The sequence below is a fragment of the Cucurbita pepo genome, chromosome 13, assembly GCF_057944985.1.
Source record: "Cucurbita pepo subsp. pepo isolate OVF chromosome 13, ASM5794498v1, whole genome shotgun sequence".
Taxonomy (NCBI): domain Eukaryota; kingdom Viridiplantae; phylum Streptophyta; class Magnoliopsida; order Cucurbitales; family Cucurbitaceae; genus Cucurbita; species Cucurbita pepo.
The window spans coordinates 15,296,375-15,313,752 of NC_141810.1; the positions used below are offsets into that span (position 1 = coordinate 15,296,375).

General features: G+C 34.4%; 2 protein-coding genes and 1 pseudogene across 4 annotated transcripts; all 3 read right to left on the minus strand.

Annotated features, from left to right (window-relative positions):
- Positions 1 to 2,371: 2,371 nt before the first annotated feature.
- LOC111808464 (protein CLAVATA3 INSENSITIVE RECEPTOR KINASE 5) lies at positions 2,372 to 9,680 on the minus strand. Of its 3 annotated transcripts, XM_087117113.1 has the most exons (13): positions 9,260 to 9,680; positions 9,037 to 9,156; positions 5,881 to 6,065; positions 5,614 to 5,746; positions 5,402 to 5,473; positions 5,164 to 5,307; positions 5,010 to 5,081; positions 4,862 to 4,921; positions 4,683 to 4,780; positions 4,433 to 4,582; positions 3,929 to 4,270; positions 3,428 to 3,807; positions 2,372 to 3,167 (listed from the first exon to the last, which is right to left on the minus strand). In XM_087117113.1, exons 2-13 carry the CDS (start codon positions 9,060 to 9,062, stop codon positions 2,847 to 2,849), a joined length of 1,983 nt encoding a protein of 660 aa, XP_086973239.1. In that variant the 5' UTR covers positions 9,063 to 9,156; positions 9,260 to 9,680; the 3' UTR covers positions 2,372 to 2,846. The 3 variants fall into 3 exon arrangements, with proteins under 3 accessions (XP_086973239.1, XP_086973238.1, XP_086973240.1); XM_087117112.1 differs by lacking the exon at positions 9,260 to 9,680 and having other exon boundaries at positions 4,433 to 4,467; positions 4,613 to 4,780; XM_087117114.1 differs by lacking the exons at positions 9,037 to 9,156; positions 9,260 to 9,680 and adding an exon at positions 6,377 to 7,351 and having other exon boundaries at positions 5,881 to 6,286.
- Positions 9,681 to 11,092: 1,412 nt separating this feature from the next.
- On the minus strand, positions 11,093 to 13,369 carry LOC111808465 (pentatricopeptide repeat-containing protein At3g02490, mitochondrial). The gene has a single exon (XM_023694456.2). It carries the CDS (start codon positions 13,276 to 13,278, stop codon positions 11,293 to 11,295), a length of 1,986 nt encoding a protein of 661 aa, XP_023550224.2. The 5' UTR covers positions 13,279 to 13,369; the 3' UTR covers positions 11,093 to 11,292.
- A 765-nt stretch (positions 13,370 to 14,134) lies between these two features.
- Positions 14,135 to 15,944, minus strand: LOC111809389 (stress-induced protein KIN2-like; annotated as a pseudogene).
- Positions 15,945 to 17,378: the final 1,434 nt, after the last annotated feature.

Consider the following 17,378-nt stretch of genomic DNA (forward strand, 5'->3'; position numbering starts at 1 on the left):
TGATTCTTACTTTTTTGTGTTCTTATTACGCGGAAAACAGAGCAAAAATGGAATTTTCTTCCCTCATTTTGGTTAAAAAATATTTTATTTGAAAAATATTCTTTAAATTTTATAAGTATTTTTTTTAAAAAAAAATATATTTGATTTTTAAATTTTTATTAGGAATGTTTTTGAACTTTGGAAAAAAATTAAGGAATATTTTGAAGATTTGAAAAGTATTTAAGGATATTAACTAATTTTTTAAAAATTTGATATTTTAAATACTATCCTTACCAAAAGTTATATACTGTGAGCGATTGTTGTTCCTTTCTTGCGATTGTTGTTCCTTTCTTGCTTGCATATATAACGTCTCTTTTAAAATCTCTTCTTCGAAAATCTGTCTTTGCTATCGTTTTCTAAAACCTTCTTCTTAAACTGAGGTAAGAAGCTCGAGTATACGTCGCTTGGCCGTAGGTGACATAAGAACGAATTGACTTAGCTCAATTGTCGTTGGAAAGTGAGTGTCGCACAATAGCAAGTCTGCTGCCATCAAGAGTGCGATAGTGACAAGTGGTAGAAAATGGAAGAAGAGTATTTTTTAATTTAATCTAAGGTATTGTTAAAAAAAAATTATGAAGTTAAATTTGAAAGAGAATATAGAAAAAAGAATATAAAATTTGATTCCTTTTCTAACTTGTTTCAATTTGTATGGAAAAATTCTGTCAATGCCACCTGGATTTTGCTAACCTGTATTTAATTTAATTTAATTTGTAACAGTCCATAACTCGTTTTCATCGATTTACACGTTCCCGCTGCTAACAAAATTAGAAGAAGAAGAAGAAGAAGGAGATTGAAGAAAATCCAGAGATCGATTTCAGAACTGCTGGTTCGATCGAGAAAAAGTAGAAGAATCGGAAGGCGTAGCGGTGGCGAGGAACGACGGCGTGTTATTTCCGGCCATTATGACGACGATTTGAGGTTGCAGATCGGCGGCCGTTTTTGCAGGAGTATCGATCTTCGTCTTCTGGTCTTCTTCTTCGGAAAACGATGAAGAAGGTGAAGATGAAGAGCGTTTCCGGCAGGAACAAGTGAGTAAAATCAATGCGGTGAGGATGAGAAGTAGAGTTAGGCCTATTCCGCCGAAGAGATATGGTATCGGAGTGTTCCAGAGGTGGTGATGGCCGGTTTCCATGGCGGCGGGGGCGGCAGCGGCGGCTAATGACCTCATTCCTCTCCCTTTCTCTGTTTTTTTTTTTTTCTTGGGAGTGGGGGAATGAGAACGGAGTTTCGATGATTCATGTATTTTATAGGGGAAAAGAAATTCCATTTAATTTTTATTAAAAGTAAAAAATAACTATTTTAATTAATCTACTATAATTTTCAATTATTTATTTAGTGGGTTTTCATTTTTTTTCTAACTAAGAATATTTGAAATTTTATTTTTTTAGTTTTTAAATTTTTATTATTTTAAAATATTTTAATTCGATACCTTGTCACCTTCGCACGGCAGCAGACTTGCGATTGTGCGACACCCACTTCCCAGCAAGAAGTGAGTTAAGCCAATTCAGTCTTGCGTCGTCTACGACCAAGCAACATATGCTCGAGCCTCTGGCCCCAATCAAAGAAGAAAGTTTTAGAAAACGGGGGCTTATGCCGCTTACGGCCAAACAACGTATGCTTGAGACTCTAGCCCCAGTTCAAGAAGAAAGTTTTAGAAAACGGGAGCAAACATATGCTTGAGCCTCTGACCCTAGTTCAAGAATAAAGTTTTAGGAAACGGGGTAATGAGATTTCGAAAGAGAGTTTTGAAATCAAGATATGAAAGATCGAAATTTGTGTTATATATGATGCGAGAAAAAAAGGCAACAACAACGGCTTATAACTATCGGGTAAGGCGTAGCCCTGACATTTTCCTACGACTAATTCTCTCTTTAAAATATGAACTACCACATTGATGTAGATAATGACTTTCAATTCTTTTAAGTTTTTCATTTACTCGCTATGTCAGATTTATATAAATAATAAAATATATTAGATAATTATTGAAAAACATAGAATTGGTACAATTTAAAAAAAAAAAAATTGAAAATTTATTAAAATTTAAAAGACCATAATTCAAACATGGCTTCCACACCAACCCATTTCTCCCTACGTCTTTAAAAAAAAAAAAATATATATATATATATATATAATGGCTGTTTGTTTTATTGACTATGGTGGCAACTTCCAATAAATGCAACAACTTTGGGGCCAAAATTGCTTTGTAGTTGATGGGCTTTTGTGAGGAACAGATCAGCATTGGGCTTAAATGAATTTGGGCCAAAAGCCCAAAGCCCAGTTCCTTCACCTGGAGGGATGAGCTGACCAAAATATATCAGCTTTTGCACATCAGTAGTATGAATTGTACCAACACTTTATCATAATAAAAATGTTTCAACTCTTTATCATAACTAAGAATTCTATCCGAAACACCCATAAACCGACAATCCGTTTGATAACGTTCTTGTTTTTTTGTTTTCTGTTTTTGAAAATTATGCTCGTTTAGTAGTCGTTTTTGAAACCGTAGCCAAATTTTTTTCAAATGAGAGTTCGAAAAAACTGTCTTTGAAATTTGGCTAAGCTTTCAAAAACGCTCGAAAGTGAGAAAAACTAAACAAAGAGAGCATAGCTTAATTTTTCGAAACAGAAAACTCAAACAAAATCGTTATCAAACGGATCTGTACAATTAGAGAACGAGAGAATAACAAAACCGTTGTGGAGCTTCAACGCTCTAATATGATACAACAAACTTTCAAAAGCTTAATCTATGAAAATTTTCTCATAATACTAAACTCTTCAAGAACTGATAAAGAAAGAAGAAGGGATTTTCACCTTGGACCAGAGAGCTCCATGGCTTGGACCAACAAGGATGAGTCATCTGTGAGATCAGAGTATCTGTCAGATGAAGAGAAATCATGAGGTTTGCACTTTGTTGAGTCAACTCTCTGAGAAGCTTCCCATCTGACATCAAGCCCTTCTCCTTCAAGCATTCTGACAACTTCTGACATCTTTGGTCTGTGTCCTGGTTGGTATTGTGTACACAACAGAGCCACTTGAACCATCTCCTCTAGCTCAACTCTGTCATAGTTGGCTTTCAGATCCTTGTCCACTAGCACTTCCAGTTTCTTCTCCTGGTGAATCTTCTTCACCTGTAATTTTAAACTCAATGTCATTCATTTTCATCTTCTAATGCTCAAACCATGCCTTCCCATTTCAATCGACACGTATTCGTAACTTCCTTTGGTTTATCGATGTCGAAAGCTCGAGAGGAACACAATAACAATGGCATATTTTGTTGTGTTCTCCTCCCTCTTGAATGAAAACTTTGAGAAGCTATAAAAGTTCTTAAGAATAATCAAAGGATAACAAAGATGAGATATGTGTATTGTTTTTATATGGTGATGCATACCCATTCAAGAATGCCTCCTTTCTGATTAGCTGCTTTGCCAAACTCAAGGGCTTTCTGCCCTGTGATCAGTTCAAGGAGTAGAATTCCGAATCCGAAAACGTCTGTTTTCTCGGATGACTGCCCAGTGGAGAGATACTCAGGAGCTATATGACCCACGGTGCCTCTCACAGCAGTTGTGACATGTGAATCTTGGTGGTCGAGAAGCTTTGCCAACCCGAAATCTCCAACGACAGCCTCGCAGTAGTCATCGAGCAATATGTTTGCAGCCTTAACGTCTCTATGTATGATCTTTGGGTCACATTGTTCATGGAGGTATAACAATCCCCTTGAAGCTCCTATAGCAATTCTCTTCCTTGTTCCCCAGTCTAATACCGGTTTTCCTGCGAAAGAAACCGATAATTTTCTCGTGTTTCAGCGTCGGACATTGGATATTTATAGCCTGCATATGGTCAGTTATCAAATGTATAGATGGATATTCATTGATGCTCTTAAAATGGCCACCTTTGAGACGTGATGCAACGCTTCCATTAGACATATACGGGTAAACAAGAATCCTTTCGGTTGGTGTGTTGCAAAACCCGTACAGTCGGAGGAGATGACGGTGCACGGCTAGGCTGATCATCTCGACTTCAGTCTGAAACTGGATATCACCTCTACTTGCATTGCCATCTTTGAGCCTTTTAACAGCTACAACCGTTCCATCTGAAAGAATTCCTTTGTAAACATTTCCAAAACCTCCCTTTCCTAGTATGTTCTTGCCGCTGAAGTTGTTTGTTGCTATCTGAAGTTGTCTAAATTGGAACCTTCTCAGATTTCCAAGCGAAATTTCCTCATGTTGTCCGTCTGCAATTGCAGTAAGATGCATAGGACATATATTAGAATGATAATACAATCAATACTGAAGCTTAACGTTTGGCCTTATCGTTCAGTTCAGATGTTGGGATTAGCGTGAATTTAACAGTAATCATGAGAAGAAAAACTGGTACGATGCTCCAAACAATTTACCTTTTACATCGAAAAACGTCGGGCGATTGCTTCGTCTTCGCCACCATATGAACAGTCCAAATATAAGAACAATCAGACATAGGCAAGCTAGGCTCAAGCCAAATGTAAGGGCCATTTTATGACTTTTCAATCTCACAGCAGGTAAACCAGCTAAAGAAGCAAAGAGAACAGAATTCTTACAAACAATAACTACTGAATTGGAAAGGCTCTGAAGAATTCATCAATGGCAATGTATTTACATGAACCTTACTTTGTGTACTGTTCAAGTTCATGGACATGGGCATTAGAGTTGAACCGTGGCAACCGACCTCGGACCCAGTTGCACAGATCAGAGGATTTCCAACAATGCTGCAATATCAGAAATATTATGCGAGTGAGATTTCACACAGAAAACACAGACACATACAGAGGAAAGAGAGAGATATATACTTGAACGTTTTGCTGGGAAATCTGGGGAGAGGGCCACTGATATTGTTATAAGACACATCACTGCGTTACAAACAAATTCAGAATAAGAAACTAAATTCAAGAGCAAGCTTTCGTCAAGATGGATGAATTTGAAAAGATATGAACTTACAGAAACACGAGCTGTGTCATGTTAGCTACAGACATTGGAATTACTCCAGAAAGACTGTTGTTGTTAAGCCTCCTAAAATCATTGAAGAACAGACCAAATTAAACAAAAATATTTGAGGGAAAGCAAGCAAAAGGTAGAATAGGAAGATGCTTACAAGTACTGTAGGCTTCTCAAATGGCCTAAAGAAGAAGGAATTTTCCCTGTGAAGAAATTGCTTGATAGATCAAGTGTTTGGAGCTTTGCGAGCCTCTCAAGCTCTGGGGGGATTGGGCCTGTAATATTGTTGTTCTGCAACAGCCTATTGAGCAAATGCAAACCAATTTGGTTACTTATTTTTCTCCATTTTCAAGGGGGAGAAAGAGGAAAAGAAAGGCCTTGTCATTTTAACTTACACAATTTGAAGGTTAGTCAAATTCCCAATGCTTGAAGAAAGAGTCCCAGACAGGTTCTGACTTGGAGTCCCTCTGCATTACGTACAAAACCCACCAAAAGAAAGAAAAAATGAATCAGAACTTCAATGGTGGATTGCCTCCATTTTCCCAACTCTTCATCTACAAATTTTGAGTTCAAATTCTTAAAGAAGAAGGTGGAGAAGAGGATTAACAGGCCAATGACAAGGCTGTCAGGGGAGCAAGTAACCATAGTCCAACTACATGGGTCAACAGAGTCTCCATCCCAATTCTCAAGCACGCCATGTGGATCTTGAAGTGAAGCTTTTATACCCATCAGAGCTTGAACTGAAATGAAACAGTGAAAAAATGAAACCATTTCCCCCATGAAAATTCTGCATTTCCCATCTTAAAATGGCCTAAACAGACACACCCATCTTGCAGAAAGAAAAAGAATTTTGTTCTCTTTTTCTCTTAATTACCTTCATAGTTAACACCTTTGGGAGATAGCAAGCCATTTATTGCAGAAGCCCAAAACAATAAAGAAGCCACAAGACAAGATGCAGTAGCCTCAGTTCTCTTCATTCCCAGTAAATGCTCATGTACCAAAAACCAGACACAAGCCAAGCAGAAGGCTGGAACTATTGCAAATGGAGGCTGGGCTAAGCTGGTTGAAGAACAACAACAACAAGGAAAGAGGGGTCTGGCTGTTTAATAAGGAAATCTTCGAATCACAACCAATTTTTGTGGTTTTTATGCCAGAAATCCCCCATCAACCAAAAATGGAGGTGGAGGGGCAGTGTGCTTTTGGTGGCAGTGAGCAGAGGCACTAACAAAGCATGCTTGTCGTTTGAGACAGTAAATTTTGAAGAATATAATATGGAGAGCCTTAAAAAGCATCAAACAAAACAAACCAAATCCACGTAAGTTCAAGATTAAAATAAACAAAAAGAGAACAGAGATTGGGCATTATTTTACCTTTAATCTTGTCCTATGCTTTTAAAATGGTGCCATGTGAATCGAAAATTCCCTTAACATAATATATTCATCTTGTAAAACAAGTACAAACTAAAGCATATTGAAAACGGTGAATCAAAACCATTCAAAAGCTCCTTTTTTTTTTTTCAAAAACTGCAAGCTGGAAGAAGAAATCTAAGCTCTTGATAAATCCTCCAAAACCACATTCTTTTCCTTTCCTAGAGACGACCCAGTTAAAATTACACGATTTTGATTCATGGGTCAGTGCAACCAAATGTAAATTCACCCAATATCATGTAAAAAGCTCATTTTTCCCAAGCTGATGAAGAATGAACCACTCTGAGAGATTAAAAAAGGGGATAACCCAATAAAAATTAGTCAGTAAAACCCATATGAAAATTCATTCACCCAATTTCATATCATTCAACAGTCCAGAATGAACAAATCAAGGCATTGAAAGTCAGAAAGTTAGAGAATGTGAGAATCTCAAGGAGACTATGGAGCTCGAAGGTGATGATAATGGAGTTGGCTATTCCATTCATCTTTTCGTGAATCTGGTTTTGCTTTTTTTTCTTCTGTCTTTAAAATTCTGGATTCGTTCATTTCAAAATTCTGTCTCAGTTTTGAAATGTTGGGAAGGGAAGTGGGGATTTACAGATGCTGGCTGGCTTTGTATCAGAAAAGAAGCATTGTCGGAGACAGTCATTCCACCAAAACCGTTCAAAAAGAAAAGTGCTTTTGGAAAAGCAAAAGCTGACATTTTTTTTTCTCTCTCTTTCTATTTGAATTTGTTTTGTGTCTGTAAATAATGAGTTTATTTTGTTTGGTGATGAGATCCTCCGTCGCAGGGCCTGCGCGTGCAAAGAGAAGAAGCTCAAATTACAGGTTTCTTCCGACCTCCACCTCGCTTCATCATCATCCTCATCATCATTGTCTTTTCACATCTTTCTGTCCCACTAATCTTTCCCAAGTTTCTTTTTTTCTTCTTCAGTTAAAGATAGACAAGATTTAGCATTATCTAAAATTTTGAGACGTTATAAGTAATTGACAAAAGCAGAGAATATCTACTAGTATTACAAATAGAATAAGATCTAAACATCGGTTAGTGTGTTAACGAGGGTATTGGGTTTCTAAGAGAATAGATTTTGAGATCTCACATCGGGAAGAGAACAAAACATTCAATAATTTTGCACCAACATATCTCGGGAGAGCTATATTTTGTGGATGATACTTTAAAGATCTAATATTTAAATTAAAAAAAATGATAATAAAAAACAAAGTTTATTTACTATATAAATTATATAGGAAATGTATATAAAAAATGATTAATTTTCCCAAAATTTGATGAGGGAAGGTAACCACAGTGAAATAAAACTTTTACAGTAGTAAATTTTCTTAAACTCATGATGGTTCTAAAAAATTGTGAAAAATGAAAAATAAAATAAAATAAAATAAAAAGTAGAATGGACCAAGCATAACAAAAGAACACAAAACTTTAATAAAAGAATGACAAAAGTGAGCAAAGAGATTAAATTCCCAAAAATTGTAACAACGCCTACACCTTTATTGTCTTATTCTTCACCAAAGCTATATATATATATATATATATATATATATACAAATTTTTTACAATTCCAATTATACCCATATACTTTTAAAAAAAAATCAAATATCCTTACCCTTAATTTTAGATGAAAATCGTTAATATTTTGTTTCAAAAATACTCCATCCAATATAAAAAAAAAATAATAATAAAAGAAGGGATATATAAGGGAACAAGGTGTCCCATTTTCTCTATTAGAGACTCACCAAATTTTAATTGCATTTTTCACGGGTTAATTTGGTCCATTCACTTTTCTATTTAAAAATAAAATAAAAATAAAAAAGTTTAATCAATCAAGACACCCTTTGTTGGGATAATTTGCCTCCCAAAAACATTACAATTTTCAAACCAAATTTTGGATATGGTTTTGGGATGCTCTTTTTAGAAATTATTTGAAATTATTTTGGATTTCATACCTTTGGATTTCCTAGAATTTTGAAATATTCAAGCATAAATTTGAATTTCAAAGGATCACACAAAGTTAATTATGAATATTATCTTGTGAATAAGTAAGAGTTTTTAAAATAATAATAAAAAAAATGAATAATTCGACTACTTAACTTGACCTAACCCAAAAATAGAGAGTTAGGTTGTCAAGTAAATCCCATTTGGTTTATTCGGGTAGCCAATCCGACAAACCTTAAATTTCAGGTTAGTCCAAAAAAATTTCTAAATAGGCATTTATTATATATACATATATATGATAGCTCAAAATGGAAACTCTGTTACAAAAACAGATCTGTTTACTTCCTCAAATTATAGTTGTATTAATGATCCACATAATTGTAATTAAAAAATGTAATCAATAATGTTCAAAGGTGAGACAAATTGTAGGACTTTTTATTTTATTATTTAAAAAAAAAGTATATATATATATTAAAAAAAAAAAACTTTTAAACCTCCTAATCTGTCCCCTAAAGTGTAAAAATTTTGGCTTGGACAATATCAAATCATACACCATCTTAATTTCTTCATTAATCAAATTTCTAATCCAATATTAAGCAAAAAGAAGTAATCAGCAGAGATCAAAACTAAGATAATGGTAGGGAAATCCAACCTTTTTTCTTTTTGTCGAGACAGCATAATAATCCTCCCAATGAAAACTTGAAGGCCTGATGAAATGGCTAAAGATATTGCAAACTTGGTCCCCCAACAGCACCACCTCCATTGCTGGTTTCTGCAATAAATGTAGTGAGAAATGGATAAGCAGCAAGTGGGGGAAGCAATGGCTACTAATCATACAAAAATGATGACAAGTTTGTCACACTGTCTGTAAGAACCTAAGTTGTCTTTTGTTTGCTGCCTACATTCTGATCAACATCACAGCCATTGAAGATGACAATCCAAAGGCTCCAACACAAATGAAGACACTTTCTTTCTTCTTCTTTTTTTTTTTTTTTTTTTTTTTCTCTCCTCTTCTATTTTCCAACCTGGTAATGAACGCACAGCAAAGTGATACAAACCCTCTTGGCTCGTTTAGTCTCACTCATATCGTTTTGCTCATGGACATGTCCTAATCAACCTGTGTGGCAAAGTTTGTCTTAGCTTGCCAAAAGAATTATTATTAGATTCAACATGGGGAGAAAAAACCAAGTATCAGCAATCAGAACTATGATATCAAACGAAAAGAATGATACATGACTAATCTTGCACTGTCTTTCTACTTTTAATTTGAAAACCCAATAACGAACCCATAACGCATCAATAGATAAGTAGAAAATGACCGCATTAGTGAAATAAAATATCTATAACAGTCAATCCAAACATAACTTAGTGAAATAAAATATCTATTACAGTCAATCCAAACATAACTTAGTAGATAAGGTACCCATTACCATTTCAAATATTGATGGCTAAATCTCCCACCTACCATTTATATTTAATCCCATGGTACAAGAAAACCTGCATGAAAGTATATAACTAAGACAAATATTTGAGCAATTATCAAATTTGCAAGAGTTTTGAACTTTTAAGACTTCGAACACATTCTGGAGACTAACAACATGTATAGCTTTTAAGAAAGCTAGATTGTTTGTCAAAAGTGACTGCTAATAAGACTAGGTAGCTTTATGTTAGCTAAACAAATTGATGGGGCATTTGATGTTTCATGCTATGCGTTATAATGCGTATAATCAACATCTTCTTTTACCACCTTTGCTGCTATGACAAGCTAGAATCCATTGCTTTGCTTTAGACCAAAGATAGGCATTTGTATCACTTTTCAAATATATTAAAGAAAGAAAACTCAAGGCAGCATAAACATGATTGGCATTGGTTACATTAATACACAGATCCACCAAATTTTCATAACTAATAGAAGGAAAGAACATCATTATGAAAAATTGATAAGCTCAACACGATTAAGCACATTATGAGTCAGGTAGGCGAGGTGGGGGTATTAAGAAAGACAAGATGTAGTGCTAACAAATGGTTTGAATGTAACCAAATCAGTTGTCTTCCATAAAACACTAAGAATGAACAACTCAAACCAAGTTCATTATGGGTGAGAACACACGCTACCTTTTTCACTCGTTTAGCAATGAGAACCTTTAACACCAGGAGTGAGAAAGTTTCTGCATGAACAAAAATGGTTACAATAAAGTAAACAAGGCAGAATGCTTGCAGAAATGTGCAGCTTAGTCTAGAGTCAAAGCTTAGTCTTAAAGCTTTACCATACAATAAGCCTCTTATACAGTACCACCTATAGAATTTTTGATGTTCTTGGCCCCCAAGAAGCTTTAAGAGCAACATCTTGGAGATGACGGCCTGAACTTTCAGCTTTTCTGGAAGTTTCCTATTTTCTACATAAAACTCAAATAGGAACATGTACTAGGGGTCAAGAATCAATCACTTCATCGACGTTTTTCCCACTATAATTTTGCAACAAATCCTCTCTGCATCTCATGAAGAGATGTTGAAAAAATGTTACTAAAATAAGTTTTAAAAGTTAATTGGTTTAAAAGAATACTAAAAAGCTGGTTTTGCCTACAAAGTAACTCATACTCAATTTAGAACATTTAGTAATTTGATAACGATTTATTAACTACATAAAAACACAACTTTAAAGGAGGCTACAAATGAGAGACCCTACATTACATAAATAAGACAGGAAGTTGTATAAAACTGGAGCTTCCTTGATCACAGGAAACTTGTTTCCTTGACTTTTATTCACCACAAAGAAGTTAATCGAATCAAGCTCCAATGGGTCAACAAATTTTGAGAAACAGATGAAATATTTGAAACAAAACCTTTTAATTGATCAAATAACACATGAAACCTCATAAACTACATCGTAGGGAGACATTATGCGATTCTAAGAAGCCAGATTTGGGGACGCAGCAGCTTCTACAGGCTTCATGGAATAAAAAAGATTCAAAACATCAGCATGGTTACGAATGTCACTGGGGCATTTTGAAAGAAAGTCTTGAGCATCTCCGTGCCTTCCAGCTTGGAAAAACGCTTCAAACAAATGGAGAAACACTGACGTAGAAGGAAATCTCTTTGATGTCATTGCCTTTAGGAAACCAATGGCATCATCAGCAGTTCCAGACTTCGATACGTAAGAGATAAATGGTTCAATAAATGGTGGGAATTCATGATTTCTCATCATCCCCAACAATTTCAAAGCTTCTTTGAATTCCCCTCGTTGCAGTAGCTTGTTGATCAATGCTTTGTATGTAGAATGCCATGGCTTTAGCTGCTTTCCATCAACAAGATCAGAGAGAAGATGGCTAGCATCAGTTTCACGTCTCCTTTGACAGTAAGCATTTACTATTAAATCCAAAGCATATCCAGCAGAAGAGACGTCTCCTTTTTCAACCATTTTGTGGATGCAATCAGAGGCCATAGCAAGATCTCCAGCAGCACAAAGCCCTTCAATCAGAGATGCCCAAGTCTTGTTGTCTGGATTACATCCAGAAGCTTCTAAGCCGTTCATGAAATCATTAGCTTCATCACTTTTTCCAGTCCTACTGAGTCGATATGCTACCTTTCTCTTCAAACTACCACTAAATTCATATCCATACTCTTTCATTACATTTAAAACCTCAGTGTACTCTCCAATCCTACCAACAGTAGACAGAGACTTGAGAACTGCAGAAACCATTGAATCTGTCAACACATTACCTGTCTCTGTAAATACCTTCAATGTCCTTGAGAATAGATCTAGATCTAAGTGCTTACTAACTGCTATTTTCTTTAACAGAAAAGTAAGACAATCCACCGAAGGCTTATTACCTCCTGCCATTGCAAACACATACAAATTTACAGCTTCCTCAATCATTCTTCTTTTACAAAATCGTCCCAACACCTTGGCAAATGTCTCTACCTCCATTTCGTAACCATGGCTCCTCATTTCATCGACTACTTTCCAGAATCTATCTATAGAATCTTCCCTTCCTAACACCCTGGCCATGGCATTATAAGTTTGCTCATCATGCTTAAACATCCCACTCTCACCAATCCATCGGAAAAATATAAATGCTTTTGCCGGATCTGTGCAAAGGTTCTCCAATATCATCTTAACCATATCACTTGAAAACGAAACATTCATATCACGCAGTTGCTGCTCAACATCATCTCCCCACACATTGTTCCTGACAAGTTTGCAGACAATTGAACCAATCTTCTCCGGAGACTTGTCAGTGGATCCCGATGCAAACACGTCTCTCAACTTCTCAGCTTCACTCTCCAATCCATCCTTCTCGAACTTCTCCAATACCTTATCCCGTACAGTTTTAGATATCCCATAGCCCTTTTTCTTCATATCGCAGTTTAAATCCCAAAACTCCTTAACATGGTCATTAACACCTAGGATTCCCAGCATCAAGTTATACGACTTGGAGCTAAGTTTCTCGCCATAATCCCCCGAAACCCAATTGAAAAACCTGATAGCACTATCAGGGTTCGATTCGAGCTTCCCCAAAACCTCCAACACCAAATCATGACTAATAACAATACCATTCGACTCTAAATCTTTCCTAATTTCATCCACATCCCGAGATTTAGAGAAAATATCAAACACAACAGCGTGATCAGACTCCTTCTGTTCAATCACCGATTCGGAGGAGAACGTTCGAGGAATGCCGTACCTAGATTTCACGATACTCGTGAATTGAGAATCGGAGATGGGCGGCGACGCCGTGCCGTGAACGGGATGCTTAGGAAGTAGTGAAGATAGAAAGCGAAGTGATTGCAGATTGGGATCGGAATGTACCTGAAAATGTGAGGCGTTGGATGAAATCCGAAGCTGAGAGCGAAAATGAGCTCGCAAACGTAGCAGTCGCCATGAATATCTCATATTGCGGCTTTAGGGCACAGAATCGGAAGCAAGGGCGAAGCTAAGTGAGACGCAGAGAGACACTGGTAGAAGTAGGGTTTTAGAGAAGATATGTTTTAAGTCTTAAAAATAAATAAATAAATAAATAATGGTTGACACGAAAATCGAATTTATCGGAATAAAAAATCAAAACCTTTTTTTTAATTATAAATTATAAAGATAATAATTTTTAATTTGATCTTTAATTTGTTGATTAGTTATGAAAGATAATTTCTTAGTCCTTAAATTTTAAAAATTACATTTTTACAATTTTATTTTAGATATTTTTTTTTTATTATTTAGTTAAATTTTAAATATTAATATACCTCATTACTCATTCAATTAGTCAATTAAATTTTAATTTCTTTAAAATACTTTTACCTTATAAAATTATTGATATTATAAAATATCATTTGGTATTTTTTTTAATTGATTTTTTATATTAACTAAAAATCACAATATTGAAATTATATAAAAAAATATTATTTAAAAATCAAGCACCCTTTAATTCTTTTATATTAATCTTTTCTATACATATATTCTATTAATATTCTTTTAAATTATTTTAATTTCCAAATTAAAAGTTTAAAAAATTATAGAAGGCACATTTGTGATTATTTATCTTATTTATCTTAATATATTGTTAAAATCATTTATATAATCAATTTTTACGCGACTATCAAATTATATATAATCAATTTTATAAAATTTATTATTGTTATATAATTCTAAAATATTATATTTATTTTGTTGTAATTTTCTCTATTTCTAATCACTTTTTAAAACAATTATTTTAATTATTATACAAAGCCTTTAAATTAACCAAATAATCGTTTATTATTAGAAAAGCTGTAGAAAAGAGCATTAAACAAAATTAATGAAAAAATATGAATGATAGATGATATCATTTGTTCACGGCATCCTTAACAGCATCTGCAGCTCCTTGTGCCTTAGCCTTCATTTGTTGGCCCGTCTCTAGTACCGACTCTTTAGCTATTTGGGCTGCATCGCTTGCCTTGTCAATCATATTCCATAATCACAATTGCTTCGATGTATTATCAAATAACTAAAAACGAAATAAAATGTGATTCAAACCAAGACGTCAGTGAAAAACCTGAGTTTGACCCTTTGCCTCTCCGGCACTTGAGTTCGACCCTTTGCCTCTCTGGCACCTGAGTTTGACCCTTTGCCTCTCCGGCACGGTAGCTCATGAGTTATATGCCATTTCAATTCTTTATTGATAGAGATTCAAAAACACCCAAAGAAAAAAAAAATGAGAATTTGAAAATCACATGTTGGTTGATTTATACGGTGGGTTAGGTTAAATTAGTTTGTGACACGTGTAATACGATAATTGAATCATAGCTCCACGTGTCTAATTTTCATTGGAGTTGTTCATATATGAGGCCCATTTGACCAGGAGAAGGCAAGAAGTGTTCAGTTGATGCAATGATAAATTAGTTTTTTTTTTTTTTTACCGCTGTTTTTTTTTTTGGGGAATGAGTCAGAATGGCATTATGGTAATAGTTTATGTTATTGGGGATATTTCTGTCATTCTGTGTGTTTTTGGTCGACAAAGAATATTTTAACTCAAATAAAATAAAGGGACTTTATTTATTATCCATTTTTATTTATTTTTCGTTAATTTTAAAGTTTAGTCAATTTATTTTTAAAATTTTAAGTTTTGAAGGCAAATTTTAAAAACCAATTTTGAAAACGGGTTTTAAATTTTATTTTTATTAATAAAGATTGTTCTCATGGAAAAAAAAAACGGTTATAAATAAATTATGAGAAAACTAATATAAATAATTAAATAGTATCTAATTTGTTAGAATTTGAAAAGAAAATATTAAATAAATATTAAAACATTAAATTAAATTAAAATATATTATACAATAATTAAAAATTTATAAATTCAACATAAATTGATAATATATAAATCTACTAAATTTGTAATAACATTCTTTAATAAAAAAATCTTAATAAATACTAATTTCCAAGTTTAAATTACAGTTTTAACCTTCTGTAGAATAGTGAATAAAAAATTTATAATGTTAGTAAATAAATTATTTAACAGAAGTATTTTTTTTAATAATAATTACAAACTATACTTGCATTTTTTTGCAATATAAATTAAAATTAATATTGGTTATTTTAAATAATATTTCCCTAAAAACCAATAAATAAATGAAATTTTACTAAAATTTAAATGTCTCTCTTTTATAATTTTTTAATTTGGATTAATATATAAAGTATCCAATAAATTAAAAGAAAAAAAAATCAAAGAATCAAAAAATTAAAATCTCATTAATATAATTAAATATTACGAGGGAGAACTAATACATCAAAAGAACAAGCTTGGTTAGCTTCGTTGAAGGCCAAAGAGATGAGACCCTAAAGAACACGAGAGGGAAAAAGTTGTGTGTATTATTAGAGGAAATGAAAAGGGTTCATTTGTTGAGGCCGGTGGTGTCCTTGATAGCCTCGACAGCTCCCTGAGCCTTGGCCATCATTTGTTGGCCTGCTTCTTGCACCGTCTCTTTGGTTGATTGAGCTGTATCGCTTGCCTTCTCTATGAGGTTGCTCGTTTTTTCTTTGGCTTGGCCCTTGGCTTCTCCCGCTTGAAAGCTCATCTTTTGAGACTCCATATTGTTTATTCACTAAGGATGAATTCTTGACTTGTTATAAAAAGTCGTGTTTGGGGTTGTTATATAGCAAGTTCTTATTAGCCTAATCTAGAGATAGAGAGAATTTTAAGGCTGTTTAGTGCCTAACTTTAGGGTTGTTTTTCAAATAAAAGTATGTAATAATTTGGTAATGACATTAAAAAAAATTAACCAAAAACAAAATGCAAATAGCTTCATTTGGTAATAAAAGCATCCTTGACAGCATTGGTTGTGATGTCCCGTATTAGTTGGGGAAGAGAACAGGGTGTGGAAACTTTCCCCAATAGACGTGCTTTAAAGTCTTGAGGGGGAAATCTGAAAGGAAAAGTCCAAAGAGACAATATCTGCTAGCGGTGGGCCTGAGTTATTGCAGTTAGTATTACTATTGGACCATGTGCCAGCCTTCTCGCTGTTCCTGAAAGGGGTTGACACGAGGTGGTATGCCGGACGCTGGCCCCAAAGGGGAGTGAATTTGGGAGAAGGAAAGAGTGCCAGCGAGGACACTGGGCTCGAAGGGAGTGGATTGTGATGTCCCACATTGCTTAGTTGGGGAGGAGAACAAACCACCGTTGATAAGGGTGTGGAAACCTTCCCCTAATAGACGATTTTAAAGCTTTGAGGAAAAGCCCAAGGAAACAATATATGCTAGCAGTGAACTTGGGTCGTTACAGCTTTAGCCATGTTTTGTTGTCATGTTTCTTACACTGATTCCTTGGTTGATTAAGCTGCATTACTTGCCTTGTCTAACATATTCTTCCGCATGGTAGTTCATCTTTTTCGAGCTGTTCATATTTTTCAATAAAAATGGTAAAAAAAAAAAAAAAAACTCGTAGTGTAATGTCACGTGGCAGTTTGTGATTTGTTTGGAAATGACACGTCATAAAGGATTATATATTGGGGCCCATTGACTCGGTTTTATTTTTGAAAAATATTCAAAATTCACCTCTTTCTTTAAGAGACTTTTATTTCAATAATGACTGTTATTCATAATACAATTAAACTGTAAAATTAATATTTAAATCAATGTAGATGATAATTTACCATAGTTATTCAAAACTTTAAAAAGTTTTTTTCTCAAAATTAACAATGACATGGGTTAAACTATAAGGGTTCAATTAGTTATTTTTTTTTTTTTTACTATTGGTATATGAACATGGCCGATTATCCCGTTACATATTGTCGTTAGCAAGCCTCACGGTACGTATTTCCACACCCTTATAAGAAATGTTTCTTTGTTTCTCAACGTGGAATCTCACAATCCATTTTGTCCATCGTACCATATATTGTCCGTTTTGGCCCGCTACATATCGCCGTCAGCCTCAGTTTTAAAACGTGTCTGTTATGAGAGGTTTTCACAAACGTACAAAGAATACTCGATTTTTCTCTCTAACCGACGTTGGATCTCAGAATTGTTAT

Coding starts and splice junctions, on each gene's coding strand:
- LOC111808465 (XM_023694456.2), bottom strand. CDS start 13,278: ATGAGATATTCATGGCGACTGCTACGTTTGCGAGCTCATTTTCGCTCT.
- LOC111808464 (XM_087117113.1), bottom strand. CDS start 9,062: ATGCTGTCTCGACAAAAAGAAAAAAG. Junction 5,747..5,880: donor CAAAGGTGTTAACTATGAAG/GTAATTAAGAGA, acceptor GTTTCATTTCAG/TTCAAGCTCTGATGGGTATA. Junction 3,168..3,427: donor AAGGAGGCATTCTTGAATGG/GTATGCATCACC, acceptor TTAAAATTACAG/GTGAAGAAGATTCACCAGGA.